The 20471-nt window shown below is 40.1% G+C and overlaps 1 protein-coding gene across 4 annotated transcripts in view; it reads left to right on the top strand.

The window, feature by feature from the left end:
* The window catches only part of MAP9 (microtubule associated protein 9), a 170442-nt gene that overhangs the window by 37500 nt on the left and 112471 nt on the right, over positions 1-20471 (top strand). For all 4 annotated transcript variants that reach the window (XM_073605597.1, XM_073605604.1, XM_073605579.1 and 1 more), the window contains one exon: positions 15818-15932. In XM_073605597.1, the coding sequence (XP_073461698.1) occupies positions 15818-15932 (115 nt within the window). The remainder of the gene's footprint in view (positions 1-15817; positions 15933-20471) is intronic.

Raw genomic sequence — 20471 nt, 5'->3', positions numbered from 1 at the left:
TGGTGGGAAGTGCACATGACATGGTGGGCGCTGCACATTACACGGTGGGCACTGCACATTACACGGTGGGCACTGCACATTACATGGTGGGATCACTGTATGGCACAGCACATGACATGGTGGACACGGCAAATTACATAGCGGGCATTGCAAGGCACAGCCATGACATGGTGGGCATTGCACATGACATGGTTGGCCCTGGATGGCACATCACATGACATGGTGGGCACTGCACATTACATGGTGGGCAATGCAAGGCACAGCACATGACATGCTGGGCACTGCAAGGCACAGCATGACATAGTGGGCACTGAACATCACATGAAGGGCAATGCAATGCACAGCACATGACATGGTCAGCACAGCGCATTACATGGTGGGCACTGCAATGTACAGCAAATAACATACTGGACACAGCACATTACATGGGGGGCACTGCAAGGCACATGACATGACATGACATGGTGGGCACAGCACATTACATGGGGGGCACTGCAAGGCACATGACATGACATGGTGGGCACAGCACATTACATGGGGGCACTGCAAGGCACATGACATGGTGGGCACAGCACTTTACATAGTGGGCACTGCAATGCACATGACAGGACATGGTGGGCACAGCACATTACATGGGGGCACTGCAAGGCACATGACATGGTGGGCACAGCACATTACATGGGGGCACTGCAAGGCACATGACATGGTGGGCACAGCACATTACATGGGGGCACTGCAAGGCACATGACATGACATGATGGGCACAGCACATTACATGGGGGGCACTGCAATGCACATGACATGGTGGGCACAGCACTTTACATAGTGGGCACTGCAATGCACATGACAGGACATGGTGGGCACAGCACATTACATAGTGGGCACTGCAATGCACATGACATGGTGGGCACTGGGCACAAGAGAGCACATTACATGGGGGAAGCAGCAGTCTGTCCCCTAGCACAATAATTACACAACATCCTCCTAACAAATGTACTGACCTTATCATAACAGTATGGGAGATGTCCTTCCTCCCGGGCTCCTGCTGGTTAGGACATCAGCGCCCCTCCCCCAGACATGGAGGATCTGTGTGAGTGAACAGATCCTGTGATAGGAGTCAGGCATCGGCAGAGACAGGACTTGGCTGCACTGACTTGTCTCCTCCATGTGAGCACAGAGGGCTCCTCTTCCTTCAGGAAGGCACACATGAATTGACAAGCCACTTCCATGGGCCTATATTGAGGGAGGGGCCTGGAGCTGCAGCTCCACCAGCCCCTATGTTAATCCGGCCCTGAATAAGGCTTACCTGTAGCTACAGTAAATATCTCCTAAATGTGTACTGTTTAAAAAATATTTACTTTAGTAGCAGCCAGTGACAACACCAGTTCATGTGTACTGCTCTCCGAATGGACAGTTCCACCCATTCAGAGCTCTGTGCCATGGCTGTGACTCCCGTGCAGGAGTGAAGAAATTGCAGCTTGGCTATTCAAACAGCCAAAGCCCACAAACATGTAAAGAAGACAGAGTGAAGATGGAAACCCTGGCAGTGGGGACAGCGCACCCCTGGAGGGCTTCATTTTATGGTAAGTCTGTTGTTATGTGCTAGTATGAGGTGTATACTAGCACAATATGACATTATCCTTTTTTTTTCTACTGCTTTTAAGAGCCTGTGACCTGTAATGTATGACTAGGAAATAGGATATTTGGCTAACCAGTAAAATCAGTCTCTTGGAGTACAGTATGGGACACCAGTCTCTCCTCCTTGTTCTTATAATATTTCTTTTGCTTGCTAAAGAACTGAGGCTAGCTGAGAGTAGGAAGCGGTTATATAAAGGGGGGTGTGTCCCTGCAGCCTTCTTTTTTTTTTTTTTTTTTTTTTTTTTTTCAAGTGTCAGGTAGCTGCAAAAGCCCAGTTGTAAATATTAAAACCTATGCCCCATACTGTAATGGATTGTACTGTCAAAGATGGCATTTTAGCCCACGTACAGGATACCACCCAATAGTCACTAACTAAGGTGGTTTTAAAAGTACGCTACTGTCAAAATGGTAAATTAAACTTACCAGATATTATATGCTCTCTATCTGCATGTGTAAGTAGTTGAGTTATTCATTCCAACTCTCTACTGTAGTGCACAAGTCTGCCACAAACCCTTTTGTCTATGACAGCCTTTCCAAACCTTTTTACTCCAAAGGAACACTTGCAATAGTTTTCAGGTCTCAGGGAACCCCTGCTAAGATTAGTCTATTGGTGGCCATTGAGAAAATTCCCCTTACGTTGGTGGTAGTCAGTAGGAAGAATGCCCGCACCTACAGTGGTGGTCGGAAAGCCTTCCTTGAAGTCATGCCGCAATCGATGTTGGACCTAAGAACTATGCAGGCACCATCACATGGGAGGTCAGTTAGCCACAACTCAAGGAACCCCTAGCATCCTCTGGAGGAGCTGTAGGGTTCCACAAAAATCTGCTTGAGAATGAGTGTGCTATAATCTGGTGATCTGGAATGCACCCAGTGATGACGCCTGGACACCCTCCTTGTTCACATATAGATGCCTAATGTAGAAAATGCCAGGAATAAGACATTTTTCAATTACCACAAATCAAATTTAAATGTGCCTTGGAAGTTTGAATATGATTTTGAAAGGAAGAAGAGAGCGATATAGAGGTTAAACACAACAGAAATCAGAAAATACACTTATGTTGCCCTCCTACAGTTTCCTTTATACAGCAATGTGTGCTGCACAGAATTGCACAGAACCCAGATTAAAGAAAATTGAGTAACATTTCCAACTTTTGTACAGTTGTTGCCCTAACTAGATAACTGGTAGTTTACTGAATGCTTTCACCTGTAATTGCTGTTTAAACCTTCCGTGACTAGAGGTCTTTGATGCCTGGATGTTCAGGCCAAATGTAGTAGCATTAGAATGCATCAGATGTTGCAGAATGTGACTTGATAATCTCTGTAAAGCACATTTGCATACCTAAATAATTTTTTATATTATTTTATGAACATATAAGGCTTTTTTAGGTACACTGTTTCAGTAATGCATCAATCTTATTTTAATGGTATAAACAGTATTCAGCAAGAACACTTGCCGACTGCAATATGTAATCATAACCCTGGTATTGTTTTTTACAGCTCGCAGCTTGCTTTCTCATGAACACGGCTCACGAGCTGCTAGAATGCTTTCAGAAGCGGCCCCCCTCCTGCCGCTTGCCGGTGTTTCTCTGGCTTGCCATTTCCACCGGTTCGCCCGAGAAATGTTTCGACGGTGCCGCCGGCTCGCCACACAGGCGATCAAAGAGTAGATCTGCTTTGCACTTCTGTTGAAACCGACTTGTACAGTGGGGAAAATAATTATTTGATCCACTGCAGATTTTGTAAGTTTGCCCACCTACAAAGAAATGAAGGGTCTATAATTTTTATGATAGGTGTATTTTAAATGATAGAGACAGAATATCAACCAAAAATCCAGTAAGAACACATCATACAAATGTTATAAATTGAGTTGCAGTTCAGTGAGTAAAACAAGTATTTGATCCCCAACCAACCAATAATAATTCTGGCTCCCACAGACTGGCTATAGTACGTGCTCATGTGGTACACAGATTAGTCCTGTCAATTTAAGAAGGTGCTCTAATGACAACTCGTTATTTGTATAAAAGACACCGGTCCACAGATTCTCTTTCTTCCATTCAAACCTCACCATAGTGGGCAAAACCAAAGAGCTGTAAAAGGATATCAGGGACAAGATTGTAGACCTGCACAAGGCTGGAATAGGCTACAAGACCATTAGCAAGAAGCTTGGTGAGAAGGAGATAACTGTTAAAGGGATTATTTGCAAATAGAAGAAATACAAAATAACCATCAATCTCATTTGGTCTGGGGCTCCATGCAAGATTTAGTCTTATGGGGTAAGGTTGATCACGAGAAAAGTGAGGGATCAGCCCAGAACTACACGGGAGGAGCTTGTGAATGATCTCAAGGTAGTTGGGACCATAGTCCCCAAACAAACCATTGGTAACATAATATGCCATCATGGATTGACATCCTACAGCATCCGCAAGGTCCCCCTCAAAAAGGCACATGTACAGGCCCATCTGAAGTTTGCAGATGAACATCTAAATGATTCAGAGAAGGATTGGGAGAAAGTGCTGTGGTCAGATGAACCCAAAATTGAGCTCTCTGTCATTAATTTAACTTGCCGTGTTTGGAGGAAGAAAAATGCTGACTATGATCCTAGGAACACCTTCCCTACAGTCCAGCACGGAGGTGGAAACATTATGCTTTGGGGCTGTTTCTCTGCTAAAGGTATAGGCCAACTTTGCCGCATAGAGGGGTCAATGGACAGGCCATGTATTGCAAAATCTTGGATAAGAACCTTCTTCTCACAGCCAGAACCCTGAAGATGGGTTGTGGATGGATCTTCTAGTAATATTGCAAAGAAACCACTTATTCTAAACCAATCAAATAAATAAAATATTTAACATATGGTCCAAAAATATTTAGTGACACCACTTATGTATCTACCAGTAAAACAGACTCATTAATAAATAAATTATAATCCAATTGTAAACATTAATGAATAAATCCATTCAATTCCCTGAGTGGACCATCCACTATGGTTGTGCTATTTCTGTGCTTTTAATTCCTCATTCGTGAATATTTTTTCTAATTCATCCCTGCTCCTTGCTATATGTATCCATGTAAAATGGCTGGAAAAGCTTTTGCAATGGTGTTGTCACTGGAGTTCATTCACATGAATCGCGAATGAGGAATTAAAAGCACAGAAATAGCACAACCATAGTGGATGGTCCACTCAGGGATTTATGCACGAGCACTATTGGATTTGAATTGATTTATTCATTAATGTTTACAATTGGATTATAATTTATTTATTAATGAGTCTGTTTTACTGGTAGATACATAAGTGGTGTCACTAAATATTTTTGGACCATATGTTAAACATTTTATTTGATTGGTTTAGAATAAGTGGTTTCTTTGCAATATTACTAGAGGTAGCGCAGTCAGCACTTGATATATATTTACACATTTTTCTTCAAATTGTTGGAAGAATCCATTTTTTGGCTGCAGCAACCAGTTTTCTATTTTAATAAATTTAAGCTGGTTTTATATAGGTTTGCACCGGTGCCACATACATATTTAATTGTGGATGGGTCTTCCAGCATGACAATGGCCTGGGTTTCTCCACCAATTACTAAGTCATGTTTTGCTTGGGGATCAAATACTTATTTTACTCACTAAACTGCAAGTCAATTTATAACATTTGTATAATGTGTTTTTTTTTCTGGATTTTCGGTTGATTTTCTGTTTCTATCAATTAACCACTTCAGTGCCGGAAGATTTGGCTACTGAATGACCAGGCCATTTTTTGCAATTTTTTTTTGCCACAAATAGAGCTTTCTTTTGGAGGCATTTGATCTTCTCTGTGGTTTTGATTTTTTGTGCTATAAAGAAAAAAAGAGCGACAATTTTGAAAAGAAACACAATATTTTGTACTTTTTGCTATAATAAATATCCCCATTTAAAAAAAAACAAAACAAACAAAAAAAAACATAATTCTCAGTTTAGGCCGATATGTATTCTTCTACATATTTTTGGTAATAAAAATCGCAATAAGCGTATATGGATTGGTTTGTGCAAAAGTTATAGCGTCTACAAAATAAGGGATAGATTTATAGCATTTTTATTATTTTTTTTTTTTTACTAGTAATGGCGGTGATCTGTGATTTTTATTAGCACTGCGACATTATGGCGGACACATTGGACACTTTTTGACACATTTTTGGGACCATTGGCACTTATACAGCGATCAGTGCTATAAAAATGCACGGATTATTGTAAAAATGTCACTGGCAGGGAAGGGGTTAACACTAGGGGGCGATCAAGGGGTTAATTGTGTTCCCTGTGTGTGTTTTTCTAACTGTAGGGAGAGAGGACTGACCTAGAGGAAATGACAAATTGTCATTCCTAGTTATTAGGAACTCCTGTTCTGCGAGGAGAGACAGATCGTAACATTGATTTGTGTGTTTACACACACGCACGTCCCTGTTCTCTTCCTGCCGCAGTATGATGACGGTGGTTAGTCAGCAAGCGGTTAAAATACACCTATGATAAAAATTATAGACCCTTAATTTCTTTGTAAGTGGGCAAACTTACAAAATCTGCAGGAGCTCAAATAATTACCATATTTATCGGCGTATAACACGCACATTCATTTTAAGAAGAAAGTTTCAGGAAAAAAACTTAAATTTTAAATAAGGAACTTTGAAGCAAAATAAGGGTCAGTGCCCATCTGCAACCTCACCATTGCCATCAATGCAGCCTGATCAATGCCCATCTGCAGCCTCACAAATGCCATCAATGCAGCCTCATCAGTCCACATCAGTGCAGCCTCACCATTGCCATCAATGCAGCAGCCTCACCATTGCCATCAATGCAGCAGCCTCACCATTGCCATCAATGCAGCAGCCTCACCGTTGCCTTCAATGCAGCAGCCTCACCGTTGCCTTCAGTCTGATCGATGCCCATCTGCAGCCTAGAGAGGACAGGGAGGGGGGCGGGAGGAGCGCCAACAGATTACATACAGTGAGAATCTCCTATGATAGACAGAACAGTGGTCCAATGGCGGCCCAGGAGACGGAACTCGGTAAAACATGCACTTCCATTTATTTGGGCTGAAAGGTCAATTCCCTATCTAGGAACTCACTTAACAGCCTCTCACCATGACCTCTTCTCAGCAAACTACCCCCCAATCCTGAAACAGATTACAAAACTCCTACAGCAATGGACACATCTTCCATTATCATGGATAGGCAAAATTAACGCAGTAAGAATGACAATTCTGCCAAAACTGCTTTACTTATTTAGAGTTTTGCCAATCTCAATCCCTCCTCACTATTTAAGAATTATACAAAAAAGATCAACAACTTTTATCTGGGGCTCCATCAAACCCCGCATATCTTTACACACATTACACCTGCCAAAACTCAAAGGAGGCCTTGGCTTTCCGAACTTTGCACACATTGCCAGCCTCTCTAAATACCATGCAACACAAGAAATACCCTTATGGGAAATAATAGAAGCTTCAGAATGCAACCCACTCTCTATTTCAAATCTATTATGGCTCCACTCCAAAGATCGGAAGAATCTACGTAATCCTATCACCAAATACTTTCTATCCTTATGGGATAAGCTCAAATTTAAACACCAATTACAATCTCCTCATAACCCTCTTTTATCCTTCCTCAAAAACCCTGCTTTTTATCCAGCATGGGTCTCCCCTAAATCATTCAAAGCCTGGACCTCTTTAGACCTTATTCAGCTAAATAAACTGATTTCCTCCACATCCTTCCTCACCTTTCCTATCCTCTGCGATACCTATAAGCTACCACACTCCGAACTGTTTAGATACCTTCAAATGAAAAATTTCTATTCACCTTTGGTAAGCACAAATACCTCCATGTCCCAAATCACTCATTTTGAATCAGTATGCCTAAAAGACCCCCACTCAAGAGGTATGATTTCTTCCATATATTCACAAATTTCAATGAATCCTGGCCTCGAAAAACCACCTTATGCCCGGAAATGGGAGGAGGACTTGGAAAAATCGTTGGATATGGCTGATTGGTCTAAAACCTGGACTACAACTAAATCTTCTTCACCAAACATTCTGGCGGTAGAAACTAACTATAAGGTTCTAACTCGTTGGCACCTTGTACCCTCCAGGTTGGCCAAATTTGCGCCAACCCAAGCAGCTCAATGCTTTCGGGGCTGTTCAGATCCAGGCACTCATATGCATATATGGTGGTCCTGTCCGGTACAAACGTTTTGGGGAAAAATATTTGAAATTGCCTCCAGAATGTTTGAACTAAAATTGCAACCAGATCCTGTCATAGCCTTACTCAACTTAAAACCAGATTGTCTCACACATAATCAATTTAAACTCTTTACTCAACTCCTCACTGCTGCAAAACAGACGATTGCAAAGGCATGGAGGTCTGCCAACTTAGAAATATCCAAGACTAAACACTTTTATGTCACATGCCAAAATGCTGGCAATAGAAAGAGACCAAATTCCTATATTTGAAAAAACTTGGAACCCTTGGATTAAGTATCATTTATCGCCAATATTTGATAATTCAATTCCTAAACCGTGGTAGCTAAGGAAACTCTTCACCCCATTATTATGATAATATAGCGTTCTTAATATCAACAAAATCACGCCATGTTACCTGGATCAATCCTGTGGACTCTTTCTCTTCTATTTCTATCTTTCCTACTATTCTTTCCTTTCCTCTTTCTTACATCTTAAACTAATTTTTACTATATTTTACCTATGTAATGATTTAATAAAACAATATCTCCAAAGCTCTGGTCCAACAAATAAGACAATTTATTTTAACATAAAATCTCCTTCATTCCCTTGGTCAGACAGTAACCAAATGTTAAATGGAAGATATTGTACTGATTACCTGGTTGTAATGAATTAATAAGCCAATGAGTTGTACCATTTACCATTTCTGTTATATTATATTATTAGTACTTATTGTACCTAATTGTATTAAACTTTTATGCTCAACTAATAAAAACTAATATAAATATACCTAAGGGGGGCACAAGAGTGGACACGAGCACCTGTTATTATATCGCCTGTTATGAGAATCAGAAGAATGGATTAATTAGGAATGAACTTTTATATGTTGTTTTTTTAGACACATTAATGCATGAATTTTGCACAAGGGCATTTTCAACACCTTAAAATTATTTTTGTATTTTGATCATATTATTTTATGTATATGCACTTTATTTAGAGTCTTGTATAGATATACAGGCTGTCACTGGAATTATGGCATAAGATCGCAATTTTTAATCGCATATGATTGCTTTATATGCATATGAAGCTGCGTGTAGACACATAGGTTGTCATTGTCAGTAGTATATAGGATTGCATCACATGCACATTTATTAATCGCACAACAACATTTTTTACTTTGTTTTATTATATTTTAGTTGGAGTCAATTAGTACTAGGACATAGTGTGATTACCACATGATCACATTTGAATAGCGCAGCATTTTATTGGTTTATTTACTGCATTGGCACAAGCATATGGAATGTGATCTATGTTAGCAGCTGTCCTTTAATTGATTTTATTACCTTTTAGATCTTTACATGGTAGCTTGCAAGATCTTGCTGTATGTAATCTGACGGCGCTCGTCCCGCGCCCCTGTCCCCTCCAAGGCAGCTAAAATTGAAGTATTGGCGTATAACACGCACATGCTATTTGCACCCGATTTTCGAAAGTGAGTGTTATACGCCAATAAATTACAGTATTTTCATAACTGTAGCTGTACATCTGCAGTGTTAGATTTAAGGCGCTGCTGCCTCTGCCTTGTATGAGGAGATTAGAGTTTGATTTGGTGGTGTCACCATTGTGCTGCACACTGTTCTCCTTCCTGGAGGCTCTGACATATGAATACAAAACCCTCTCTCTACCAAAATGGCTGTCTCTCTATAGAGAAAAGATCAGTTGCAGGATGACCACAGGCAATACCAGTGTCTAGTGATCTGCCAGCCTTATTTTGGACACAACTTTCAGAGTTCAGTTCAGAATATGACAGTTTCCAAAACGGGATTTGGTTCACCGCCGTTGTTTCAGACTACATCTTTATATTTGATTTGAAAAAGGCCTTTTGGCATTTATCATAGACTTCGAGAACTTTGAAGTATGTTAAACTGAAGTGGTGTGTACATGACTGGGGACAGAAGATAATGATTCACATCTAGAAGATGTACTTTACCGTTAATAGGTTGACATCCTTTATATAGATGGCAAAATCTGAATACTAGGAACTCTTCAGATTTAGAAGGATTTGTTTTCTATTATAACGTGATAGGTCATCGCAATTACAACCATTCCAATCATGACTCAGATGCACTTGGCCTTTTGCATGCAGCAATCAGCAAAGAATAGATTTTGCATCAGTATTAATAACTGTAGAATAATAGAAAGGAGAAGCCAATATTATGCTAAATAAAAAGGTGCATGTAAGAAATAGTTATATAAGCTTATCAAGGACATTTTAAACTAAAATAAATAGTTCCAGAAGAGATAAATTAGACAGACATGAATAGGTTTGTAGTTTTGCTTTAGAATGAAATAATGATATACAACTGTATATTACAATTAAAAGAATACAAAATAATAAACAAAAGAAAAAAAAAGAATAAAAAGAATAAAAAATACTTTATAACTGGAATTTTACACAATACTAAATGTCCTTACAGTATGGTCACAAATGTGGAAAGGCCATCATAATAGTATGCAACATATGTGTTTTGAGCCTGCTGGTTGATCAATTTGCAAGGCCACCAGATAATCAGGTATATTAAATTTATTTTATTAGGGCCAATTCACACTACGTGTGGTGAATTGTTTTCTGTGTGTCCTTTTTGCACTGGAACTCAGCCTGGAGCTGCGATAAATGCAGGCATACAGAATGTTACTGAATCACATGTCTGTACAGCAGCACAACACAGCTTACTGCTGTACAGTGGCATGAACAAATTTTACTTTTGTACACTTCAAATAAAGTTCAGCTGTCAGACAGGTAAAGTGCTGCAGTTTATTTTTCAGCAGCTGTCTGTTCAGTGTGAACGGGCCCTTAGTGTCTGAGAATTATAGCAGAACTTTGAGCTTACAGAATAAGAATCAGAATCAAAATTTTGGGGAAATCTCTAATTATATTGGTGCTGGTCAGGAAGAGTGCAGTACCCTGTCTATATATAGACAAAATCATTTCTGGTAGTAGTCATGAAATTAAGCAAATGTCCTGAAAAGAAACGCAAACCATGCATTGATCAGGAGTATGCAATGTACAGCACACTATAGAGTGCAGCGGTCAGCAGTATGTGTTGGGTATGCACTATTTGTAAGTCTTTTCTGGGTTTTGTAATCCTGGATCGGGGTTTGGAGTTTGAGGCTGGGTTCACACTACTGAGAATTGGATGCGGGTTTCCTCGCATCCAATTTGCACGTCAGGAGATTGTGACCGGCTCTCTATGGAGCCGGTTCACACATTTCCAGAGCGGCTCCTGTGCATCTTCTGGTCCATTTCAGGTCCGAATCCAGCCAAAAATTGGGACTGAAATGAGACCTGAAACTGTGAACAGGGACTCACCGGACCCCTGCTGTGAGCCGCTCCGTGCTTTAGTGTGAACTCAGCCTGAAGGTTCCAAAGTGTCTTAGGCATGACAGAACCTTCAATGCTGTGTCCAGACCTTGCTAGACTCCTGCAGCCTGTGTGAGTGCACAGGTGTGTAGGGTCGTTATAAGGCAGGTCTGAGAGTAGCTCAGGGTAGTTGCTGCTATTTGGAGACAGAACCTTTGTGTGAGGATAGAGGTGACCTCCAGCCAGTAGAGGTGACCTACTGAGAAGATAAGACTCCATGTTGGAGAGATTGCCTTACCTGCAGGGCTGTGAGAGTTGTGACAGCTAAGCGGGTCAACAGAGGACCAAGAAAACTGAGACAGTTAGAGAGTCCTGGGGTGCTGAAAGAAGCCTATCTGGTGGCCAATAGTGGACCTGTGCAGTGAGGTGTGGCAAGCATAGGCTGAGTGAGCCTAAAGAGCACATGGTTTGGGAGACCAGAGAGAACAGCGGCGCTGCTGAAGTGTAGCCAGGTGGCGCTGTATTTTCAGTTGATCATTTTACTGTAAGAAGATGATTTCCCTGCATGGGCAACTGTTGTTAAGACTGTACATTTTTGTTTTTATAAAAGTAGGCTACCAGGCCCTTAAAGTGTTACTCAGGGTTCATTTTTTTTTTTTTTTTTGCCTGCTCATTTCTGAGCTGTGTGTCTATGGAGCCACACCACCCCCCACTTCTATAAAGCTTAACCCCCACACCCCCACTTCCTCCTCACTGCATTTGATTGACAGCAGATTGATTGTTCAAGTCCCTGTGTGAAGAGGAAGAGAGGGAAGAAGAAATGCAGGCGTGCACAACACTCACAGGGAGTGTTTGTTTTTTTTAGTCTTAATGCCAGGAATGCATTAGGTTAATTTTTTTTTTTTTTTTTTTTTTTTTTTTTAGCTTTAGTATCACTTTAGCGTACAAGCTTGGACTGATATGTCTCACTAAAATGCATCTGCCACTCTCAGTCTAATCCCTTTTAACACCGTAAAGTGGTCATTGTAGTGCCCCTGACATTGGTGTAAGTGTAGTGTCTCTATACATTGATGGTTACTAGAGACCTAGCCCCTTACATGGACAGTCAATGGAGAAAAGCCCCATTACATGGTGGTCAAATGAGACTAGACCTCTTACATTTGTGGGCTATGGTGCAGTGGCCCCTTACATTGATAGTCAGATCGTTTCTGGTTACTTACCTAAAAGAGAAGAAACTCTATCGGCTCTGCTAAGTCATGTAGATGGTTGAATTATGCAGGCACTATCAGGAGGGAAATCAGTTCACCCAATCACATGTACTTCTGCAAAACAGCAGTAAACTTGATGCTCAGAATTGTACTCTAAGTAGTCAACGCATTAAAACACTTTACAGCTCATCACTTAAGAGTTAAACCTAAATGATAGTACTAAAATTATTCCTCTAACTCTGGCATGGATTGGGATATGCACTATGCAACAGGAGTTACTTATGTACACATATATTTTGCATTCTGAGTGTGTGTGTTGGGAATAGTGTGTTGTGTGTTGTTTTTTTTTATTTTCTTAAACTATAGCAATAATGATATTATATTAATACAAATTATAATAATATATATAATATAATTATTTTTTAAATATTTGTGATTTAATAATCGTTATTACTATCACAAGGGAGCTGGCAAACACCCTATGTGATAACATATAGAGACATAGACAAGTTCATTATAAGGAGCCACCAGGTATTTGGTAGAGCCCTGATGCTTCCTTCTCTTTCTCCAGCTCATGCAAACTGAGTGGGGGCTTAAAGTCCCTGATTTTCTTCTTATTCAGCCACTGTCACCAGGACTTGATAACTCCAAACCCAGAAGTTCTTGTAGCTGAGCATTTCCAAGTTTATTTGGCAAGTTCACCAATCTTCTGCCACTGACCATTTTAACCACTTAAGCCCCGGACCATTTGGCTGGCCAAAGACCAGAGCGTTTTTTTCAATTCGGCACTGCATCTCTTTAACTGACAATTGCGCGGTCGTGCAATGTGGCTCCCAAACAAAATTTACGTCCTTTTTTTCTCCACAAATAAAGCTTTCTTTTGGTGGTATTTGATCACCTCTGCGGTTTTTATTGTTTGCGCTATAAACAAAAAAAGAGCGCCAATTTCGAAAAAAAATTGCATTATTTTTTACTTTTTGCTATAATAAATATCCCCAAAACATATCAAAAATTTTTTTTTTCCCTTAGTTTAGGCCAATACGTATTCTTCTACATGTTTTTATAAAAAAAAAAAAAAAAAAATCACAATAAGCATTTATTGATTGGTTTGCGCAAAAGTTATAGCGTCTACAAAATAGGGGATAGATTTATAGCATTTTTATTATTATTATTATTTTTTTTAATAGTAATGGCGGCGATCAGCGTTTTTTATTGTGACTGCGGCATTATGGTGGACAGATCAGACACTCTTGGCGCTATTTTGGGACCATTCACATTTATACAGCGATCAGTGTGATTAAAAATGCATTAATTACTGTGTAAATGTGACTGGCTGTGAAGGGGTTAACCAGGAGGGGGCACCGCAGGGGTTAAGTGTGTCCTAGGGAGTGATTCTAATTGTGGGGGGGGATGGGCTGCCTGTGACACAACCCTGATCACCGCTCCCGATCACAGGGAGCAGTGATCAGTCTCAGTGTCACTAGTCAGAATGGGGAAATGCTTGTTTATATCAGCATTTCCCCGTTCTTCCTCTCCCTGAGACGATTGCGGGTATCCCCACGGACATCGATTCCGCGGGACCCGCGATCACACTCACGGAGCTTGCGGCAGGGTCGCGCACGCTGCAAATTTAAAAGGACGTACCTGTACGCCCATTTGCTTGTCCGTGCCATTCTGCCGACGTAAATGTTTGTGCGGCGGTCGGCAAGCGATTAATATCGGGACAGGGGCTTTTGGAGGGGACTAGGGGCTAGCCTTCTACCCACTGATTATGGCCCATGAAGGAGACTGGGGATCTTGTCTGCTTCTCCTGTTCAAAGCATGGAAAAGAGCTCAGTTCAGCCTCTCATTCCATGGAGAGAGCAGATCATTCTCTAATGATGGACAACAACATGAATGCTGAGAGTGAGGCTTGAACTAATTCTCTGAATAAAGACAATAAAGCTTCCCTTTTGGAGTGCATGGAAAGGTGTAACATTAATCTTGTACAGGTGAAAGCAGTTGTAAAGGTTGTTTTTTTTTTTTAATAACAAACATGGTATACTTTCCTCCTCTGTGCAAGGGTTTTGCACAAGGTGACCCCGATCCTTCCCTTCTGGGGTCCCCCAAGTGGCGCATTCCAAGGGGGCACCCGTGCGAGCGCGCTCCTAAGTCCTGCTGCGTCCACTGACACAGACAGCAGGACTCTGCCCCACCCCCGACTCCCGTGTCACTGGATTTAATTGACAGCAGCGGGAGCCTTGAGGGTTTACAACACCTTTTAATGGTCAGAGGAAATATGGTGGCCCTCCTGCAGACTGGGTTGGAGAAGAGCTCCACTTGGGACACAAATATTTATCAACAATCTCTCTCTCTCTCTCTCTCTCTCTCTCTCTCTCTCTCTCTCTCTCTCTCTCTCTCTCTCTCTCTCTCCTGGAACATTGTATGCATTGTTCTAGTGGACAGATTACACAAGTGAAAGCCAAACACCTGAAAGACGGCATGTGTAATGTACTTTGTGTACTGGACTGTCTGGGGTGGGCTCCCTGACTAATCAAATCTTGGGTGCCTGGCTGTTGATTAGCTTACTGTTAATTAGATCACTGTTTAATTAGGTTACTGTTCATTGCTAGCTGTTCATTAGATGTAATGATGAGATTACTGTTTATAGTTTGCATTGTTTAGGATAATGTGATCAAACTCTTATCTGATTTTGTGCGGTATAATTTATTTGTGAATTCTCAATAAAGAGTTCCAATTTGCACCTAAGCTAGTGTCGTCTAGTTCTTGGGTGCAATTCTCAGCTATAATACCTGGTTCCAGAGTGGAAGAAGCTGTATCTTGGCGGAGGCACCCAGGTAGGGTGCCAGGCAGTTTGTCACAATTGCCATTTCTTAGAGTCTTGCTCACAGAGGAGCCAGGCTAGCCTGAAAACCTTGAAGTAGAATTTGGAGGTAGAGCAGGCTTTCTACAGTGTTGTCTGTAGCTTTTTTGCTGGGTGGCCACCAAAAACAACTGGATGGAGAGCATTCGACCCAGTTGCTGAATTCCAATGTTTGCTTGCCACTTATGTCTATATGTAGTATGAAGGGGTCCCCCACTGTTTGGATGCCCTATTTAAACAAAACAGAACCTCTTTCTTTGTTTATCACACTATTAGACTGGTGTTTTCCCAGTAAAATACACTGGTTGCCATAGAAAACCTTGGGGACTTGCTTCTACAGGAGACACCCCGAAAAAAACAAAATTCCACATTTTTACAGATACTCTTTAATGTCAGCACTGAAACTCTTTGTGAAGTTAAGCATCCCTTATTTTTACATTCCACATGTGCACACTAGCAGTTATGGCAATGGGTGTCTTGCATTCTAGATAATCCATTGATAATACAGTTATGTGAGCTATATTAAATATATACACATATATATGCTTCAACAGGAACTTCGGCTATCAGATTCACCCTCACCAACTGCAAGACTGAGTTCTCTTCCTAGGACAGCTGTTCAAAAAGACATGACGATCACAAAGGAAGATGCATCAGGGATGCTTAAAGGTAGGCACACCAGAATTATTATTTTGTGAGTGGCGCAAAATATTCTTGCATATTTGTCCAGTTCAACAGCCAGCATTCCTAACAATTAAGATAAATGCATAGTAGTCCTCTGCTTAGCAGGAGCGATGATATCAAGGTGATTTTACTTTGGTGTTAGATGGTAAATAAAATAAAATAAAGTAAAACAAAATAAAAAATCTTTCTAGACTTCTAATATGGATTCTAAGATCACGGGGACCATAAAAGTAAAGAAAAATAATTATATTTTATTTAAGATGACCAAGAATGTGTTAGGCTAATTGATTTTGAAAGTAGAAAAGTGACTGAAAAAGAGAGCTTCAACATAACAAAGTGTAGGAAAACACAGAGTTTAACATTAGAAATAACCGTAAAATATGGCCAAAAAGGTTTAGGTATTACACCCTATAGCAGACCAATTTGGTAGTTTCCTTAGGTGATGGACCTAAGACCAAGCCTTTTCTGGTACTTTTTGTTTACACGTTTAAATCAGTATTTTTTGCTAGAAAATTGCTTATAACCCCAAAACATTATATACTTATTGTATTAGAGACCCTAGGGAATAAAATGGTGATTGTTGCAATTTTTTATGTCACACGGAATTTGTGCAGCGGTTTTTCAAGTGCAATTTTTTGGGAAAAAAATGCATTTTAATTAATTAAAAAAAAAACTAAACACAATATATAAACCAATTTTTTGTATATTATGAAAGATGGTGTTATGCTGAGTAACTGGATACCTAACATGTCATGCTTTAAAATTGCGCACGTTCATGTAATGGCGACAAACTACGGTACTTAAAAAATCCCCATGGGCGACACTTTAAACATCTTTACAGTTTACCTGTAGTTACAGAGGAGGTCTGGTGCTAGAATTATTGCTCTCACTATAACGTTTGCAGTGATACCTCACATGTGTGGTGCACCATTTACATATGCGTGAGTGACGTACGTATGCGCTAGCTTCTGCGCATGAGCACAAAGGGATGGGGGGCGCTTTAAAAAAAAAAAATGCTCTTATTTATTTTATTGTTTATTTTTACACTGTCCTTTTTTTTAATAATTTTTTTTTTTTTATCACTTTTATTCCTATTACAAGGAATGTAAACGTCCCATGTAATAGAAATAAGGATGACATGTCTTGTGGACAGATCTGGGGTCAGACCCCATATCTCTCCTTTACTTTTCAAAGTAAAAGTTAAAAAATAAATAAAGTAGAGTAAATTATAAAATAATTGTTTTGATTTGTTTTAGTTTTTATTTTTAACATTCCGCCCCCCCCCGGTGCTTCTACGGGCTCGCCCGTAGGATCGACGAACCAGAGAAGGCATCCATCACCGCTGGATGTTGATCATAGAGATTTCCGGTGACCAGATGGTCCACAGTCATCTCTATGACCTTCAGAAGGCCCGGCACAACGTTATGACGTCACGTCCGGCAGACGGAAGTAAACAAAACCGAGAACTTGGCTGGAAAGAAAGATCATTCTTTTTTTTTTTTTTATGTCAATCTTTTCAGCCTGGAGGAGAGATCTGAGGTCTTATAGACCCCAGATCTCTCCATAAAGAGGACCTGTCGTGCACCATTCCTATTACAAGGGATTTTAGGGTGGCACAGTGGTCTAGTGGATAGCACTTTTGCCTAGCAGTAAGAAGGGTCACTGATTCGAATCCCAACCATAACACTACCTGCCTGGAGTTTGCATGTTCTCCCTGTGCCTGCGTGAGTTTCCTCCGGGTACTCCGGTTTCCTCCCACACTCCAAAGACTTGCTGGTAGGTTAATTGGATCCTGTCTAAATTGTCCCTAGTATGTATGAATGAGTTAGGGACCCTGGAGGGTAGGGACTGATGTGAATGTACAATGTATATGTAAAGCGCTGTGTAAATTGACGGCGCTATATAAGTAACTGAAATAAGTAAATAAAATAATAAAATGTTTACATCCCTTGTAATAGGAATAAAAGTGATAAAAATAAAAATTAAAGAGAAAGTGCAAAAAAAAAAAAAAAAAAAAAAAAATTAAAGTAAAATAAACAATTAAAAAAAAAAAAAAAATTAAAGCGTCCCCGTCCCCGTGTACTCAAGCATAGAAGCGAATGCACACGTAAGTCACTCCCGCATATGTAAACGCCGTTCAAATCACACATGTGAGGTATCGCCTTGTGCGTTAGAGAGAGAGCAACAATTCTAGCTAGACCTCCTCTAACTCTAAACTGGTAACCTGTAAAAAATTTAAAGCATTGACTATGGAGATTTTTAAGTACCAAAGTTTTGATGCCATTCCACAAGTGTGCGCAATTTTAAAGCGTGACATGTTGGGTATCATCATCTTTCTCATTATACAAAAAAAATTGGGCTAACTTTTACTGTTTTGTTATTTTTGATTTCACGAAACTGTGTTTTTTTTTCCCCAAAAAAACGCGTTTGAAAAATTGTTGCGCAAATACTATGTGACATAAAAAGTTGCAACGACTGTCATTTTATTTCCTAGGGTCTCTGCTAAAAAAAAAACATATATAATGTTTGGGGGTTCTGAGTAATTTTCTAGCAAAAAAATAAATAATTTTTACATGTAGGAGAGAAGTGCCAGAATAGGCCCGGTATGGAAGTGGTTAGGCTGTCCAGCCAAAACTGGTAGAATAAACAGAAGTAAAAGGAGGGGGCCTGAGTAAAGGCATGAATATTTAAAATATTCATAGATTGGAACATTTCTTTTATAGCTAAGAGTGAGTTTGAAGAGGATTGAATTTATATGTACATTTTTTTTTTTCTTGTCTCTGCCTGAACTTTCTGATGTAGCAGAGTAAATTGGATATCTGGATGTGTTATTCTTGTAGAATAATTGCGGATAATGATTATAAATTGTGTCAGAAAATAGCATCTTGAATAAATTCTTTCTTTCAGATGAAGCAACTTGATTAGTTTAGAACCTGTTGTGTATGTGCCTTAGAGAATTGTCATCTTAAGTCCTCCCAAAGACAGTAAATTACTGAAACAAATGTCACTTTTTTTTGACACTTTCCAATATAAACTGTATTCATCAAGACGTGTATTTAGTTAAATCGTAATCAAACATAAGCTATTACTCTTCTGTAAAGTATCCTTTTCATTTCAGCTGCTCATTCACCACTCCGCATGCATCTGTCACAATTATAGTTTGCACAGCTGCCTTGCAGATGCACATTTCACACATATTGTGGTCTGTATTTCGCACTATAAAATGCTAATACAGCTAGTAAAACACACATGTAGAGTACCCCTATTATGAAAAGAAACCGCTCAATAAATATAAAGAGTCATTCTGTTAATTGGCAGGTTTTGTATGTGATAAATAAATATCTTTAACCACTTAAAGACCAGCCTCTTTTTGGATTTTAGTTGTTTACATGTTTAAAACCGTTTTTTTTTGCTAGAAAATCATTTAGAACCCGCAAACATTATATATTGTTTTTTTTCTAACACCCTAGAGAATAAAATGGTGGTCATTGCAATACTTTTTTTTTGCACCGTATTTGCGCAGCAGTATGATAAGCACACTTTTTTGGGAAAAAGTTCACTTTTTTGAATAAAAAAATAAGACAACAGTAAAGTTAGCCCAATTTTTTTTTTTATATTGTGAAATATAATGTTACGCCAAGTAAATTGATACCCAACATGTCACGCTTCAAAATTGCGCCCGCTCGTGGAATGGCGTCAAACTTTTACCCTTAAAAATCTCCATAGGCGACGTTTAAAAAATTCTACAGGTTGCATGTTTTGCGTTACAGAGGAGGTCTAGGGCTAGAATTATTGCTCTCGCTCTACCGGTCGCGGCGACACCTCATATGTGTGGTTTGACCACCGTTTTCATATGCGGGCGCTACCACGTATGCGTTCGCTTCTGCGCGCGAGCTCGTTGGGACAGGGCGCTTTAAATTTTTTTTTTTTTTTTTATTTATTTTACTTTATTTTATTTATTTTTTCACTGCTTTAAAGAAAAAAAATTGGATTACTTTTATTCCTATTACAAGGAATGTAAACATCCCTTGTAATAGAAAAAAGATATGAGATCTGGGGTCAAAAAGTCCTCAGATCTCATATTCAGACTTTAATGCAAAAAAAAAAAAAAAAATCGTTTAAAAAAATGACACAAAAAAAGTGCCTTTAAGACAAGTGGGCGAAGCTGACGTAATGATGTCACTTCAGCCGTCCTATGGTATGGAGATGGGTGGGCGCCATCTTAGCCTCACTTGTCTCCATACTGAGGAAGTGAAAGGACCCGATCGCCTCCGCCGCTACCGACGGCTCCAGTAAGCGGCGGAGGGCGCGGGAGAGCGGCGGGAGGGGGGTGGCACCTCTCCCGCCGCCGATAACGGTGATCTCGCGGCGAACCCGCCGCAGAGACCACCATTATCATGTACAGAACCGCCGGCCCTAAAGATGGATACCTTGGTTGAGTAATGACGTATTTATACAGTGGCCGGTAGGTAAGTCTTTAAATTGATTCAGTAATACATGTAAAACATTTTGTGCTGTCTACAA

Source organism: Aquarana catesbeiana, linkage group LG01, assembly GCF_042186555.1.
Source record: "Aquarana catesbeiana isolate 2022-GZ linkage group LG01, ASM4218655v1, whole genome shotgun sequence".
NCBI classification, from domain to species: Eukaryota; Metazoa; Chordata; class Amphibia; order Anura; family Ranidae; genus Aquarana; species Aquarana catesbeiana.
Note: the sequence above shows the minus strand (reverse complement) of the source record. Positions and strands in the feature narration are given on the sequence as shown.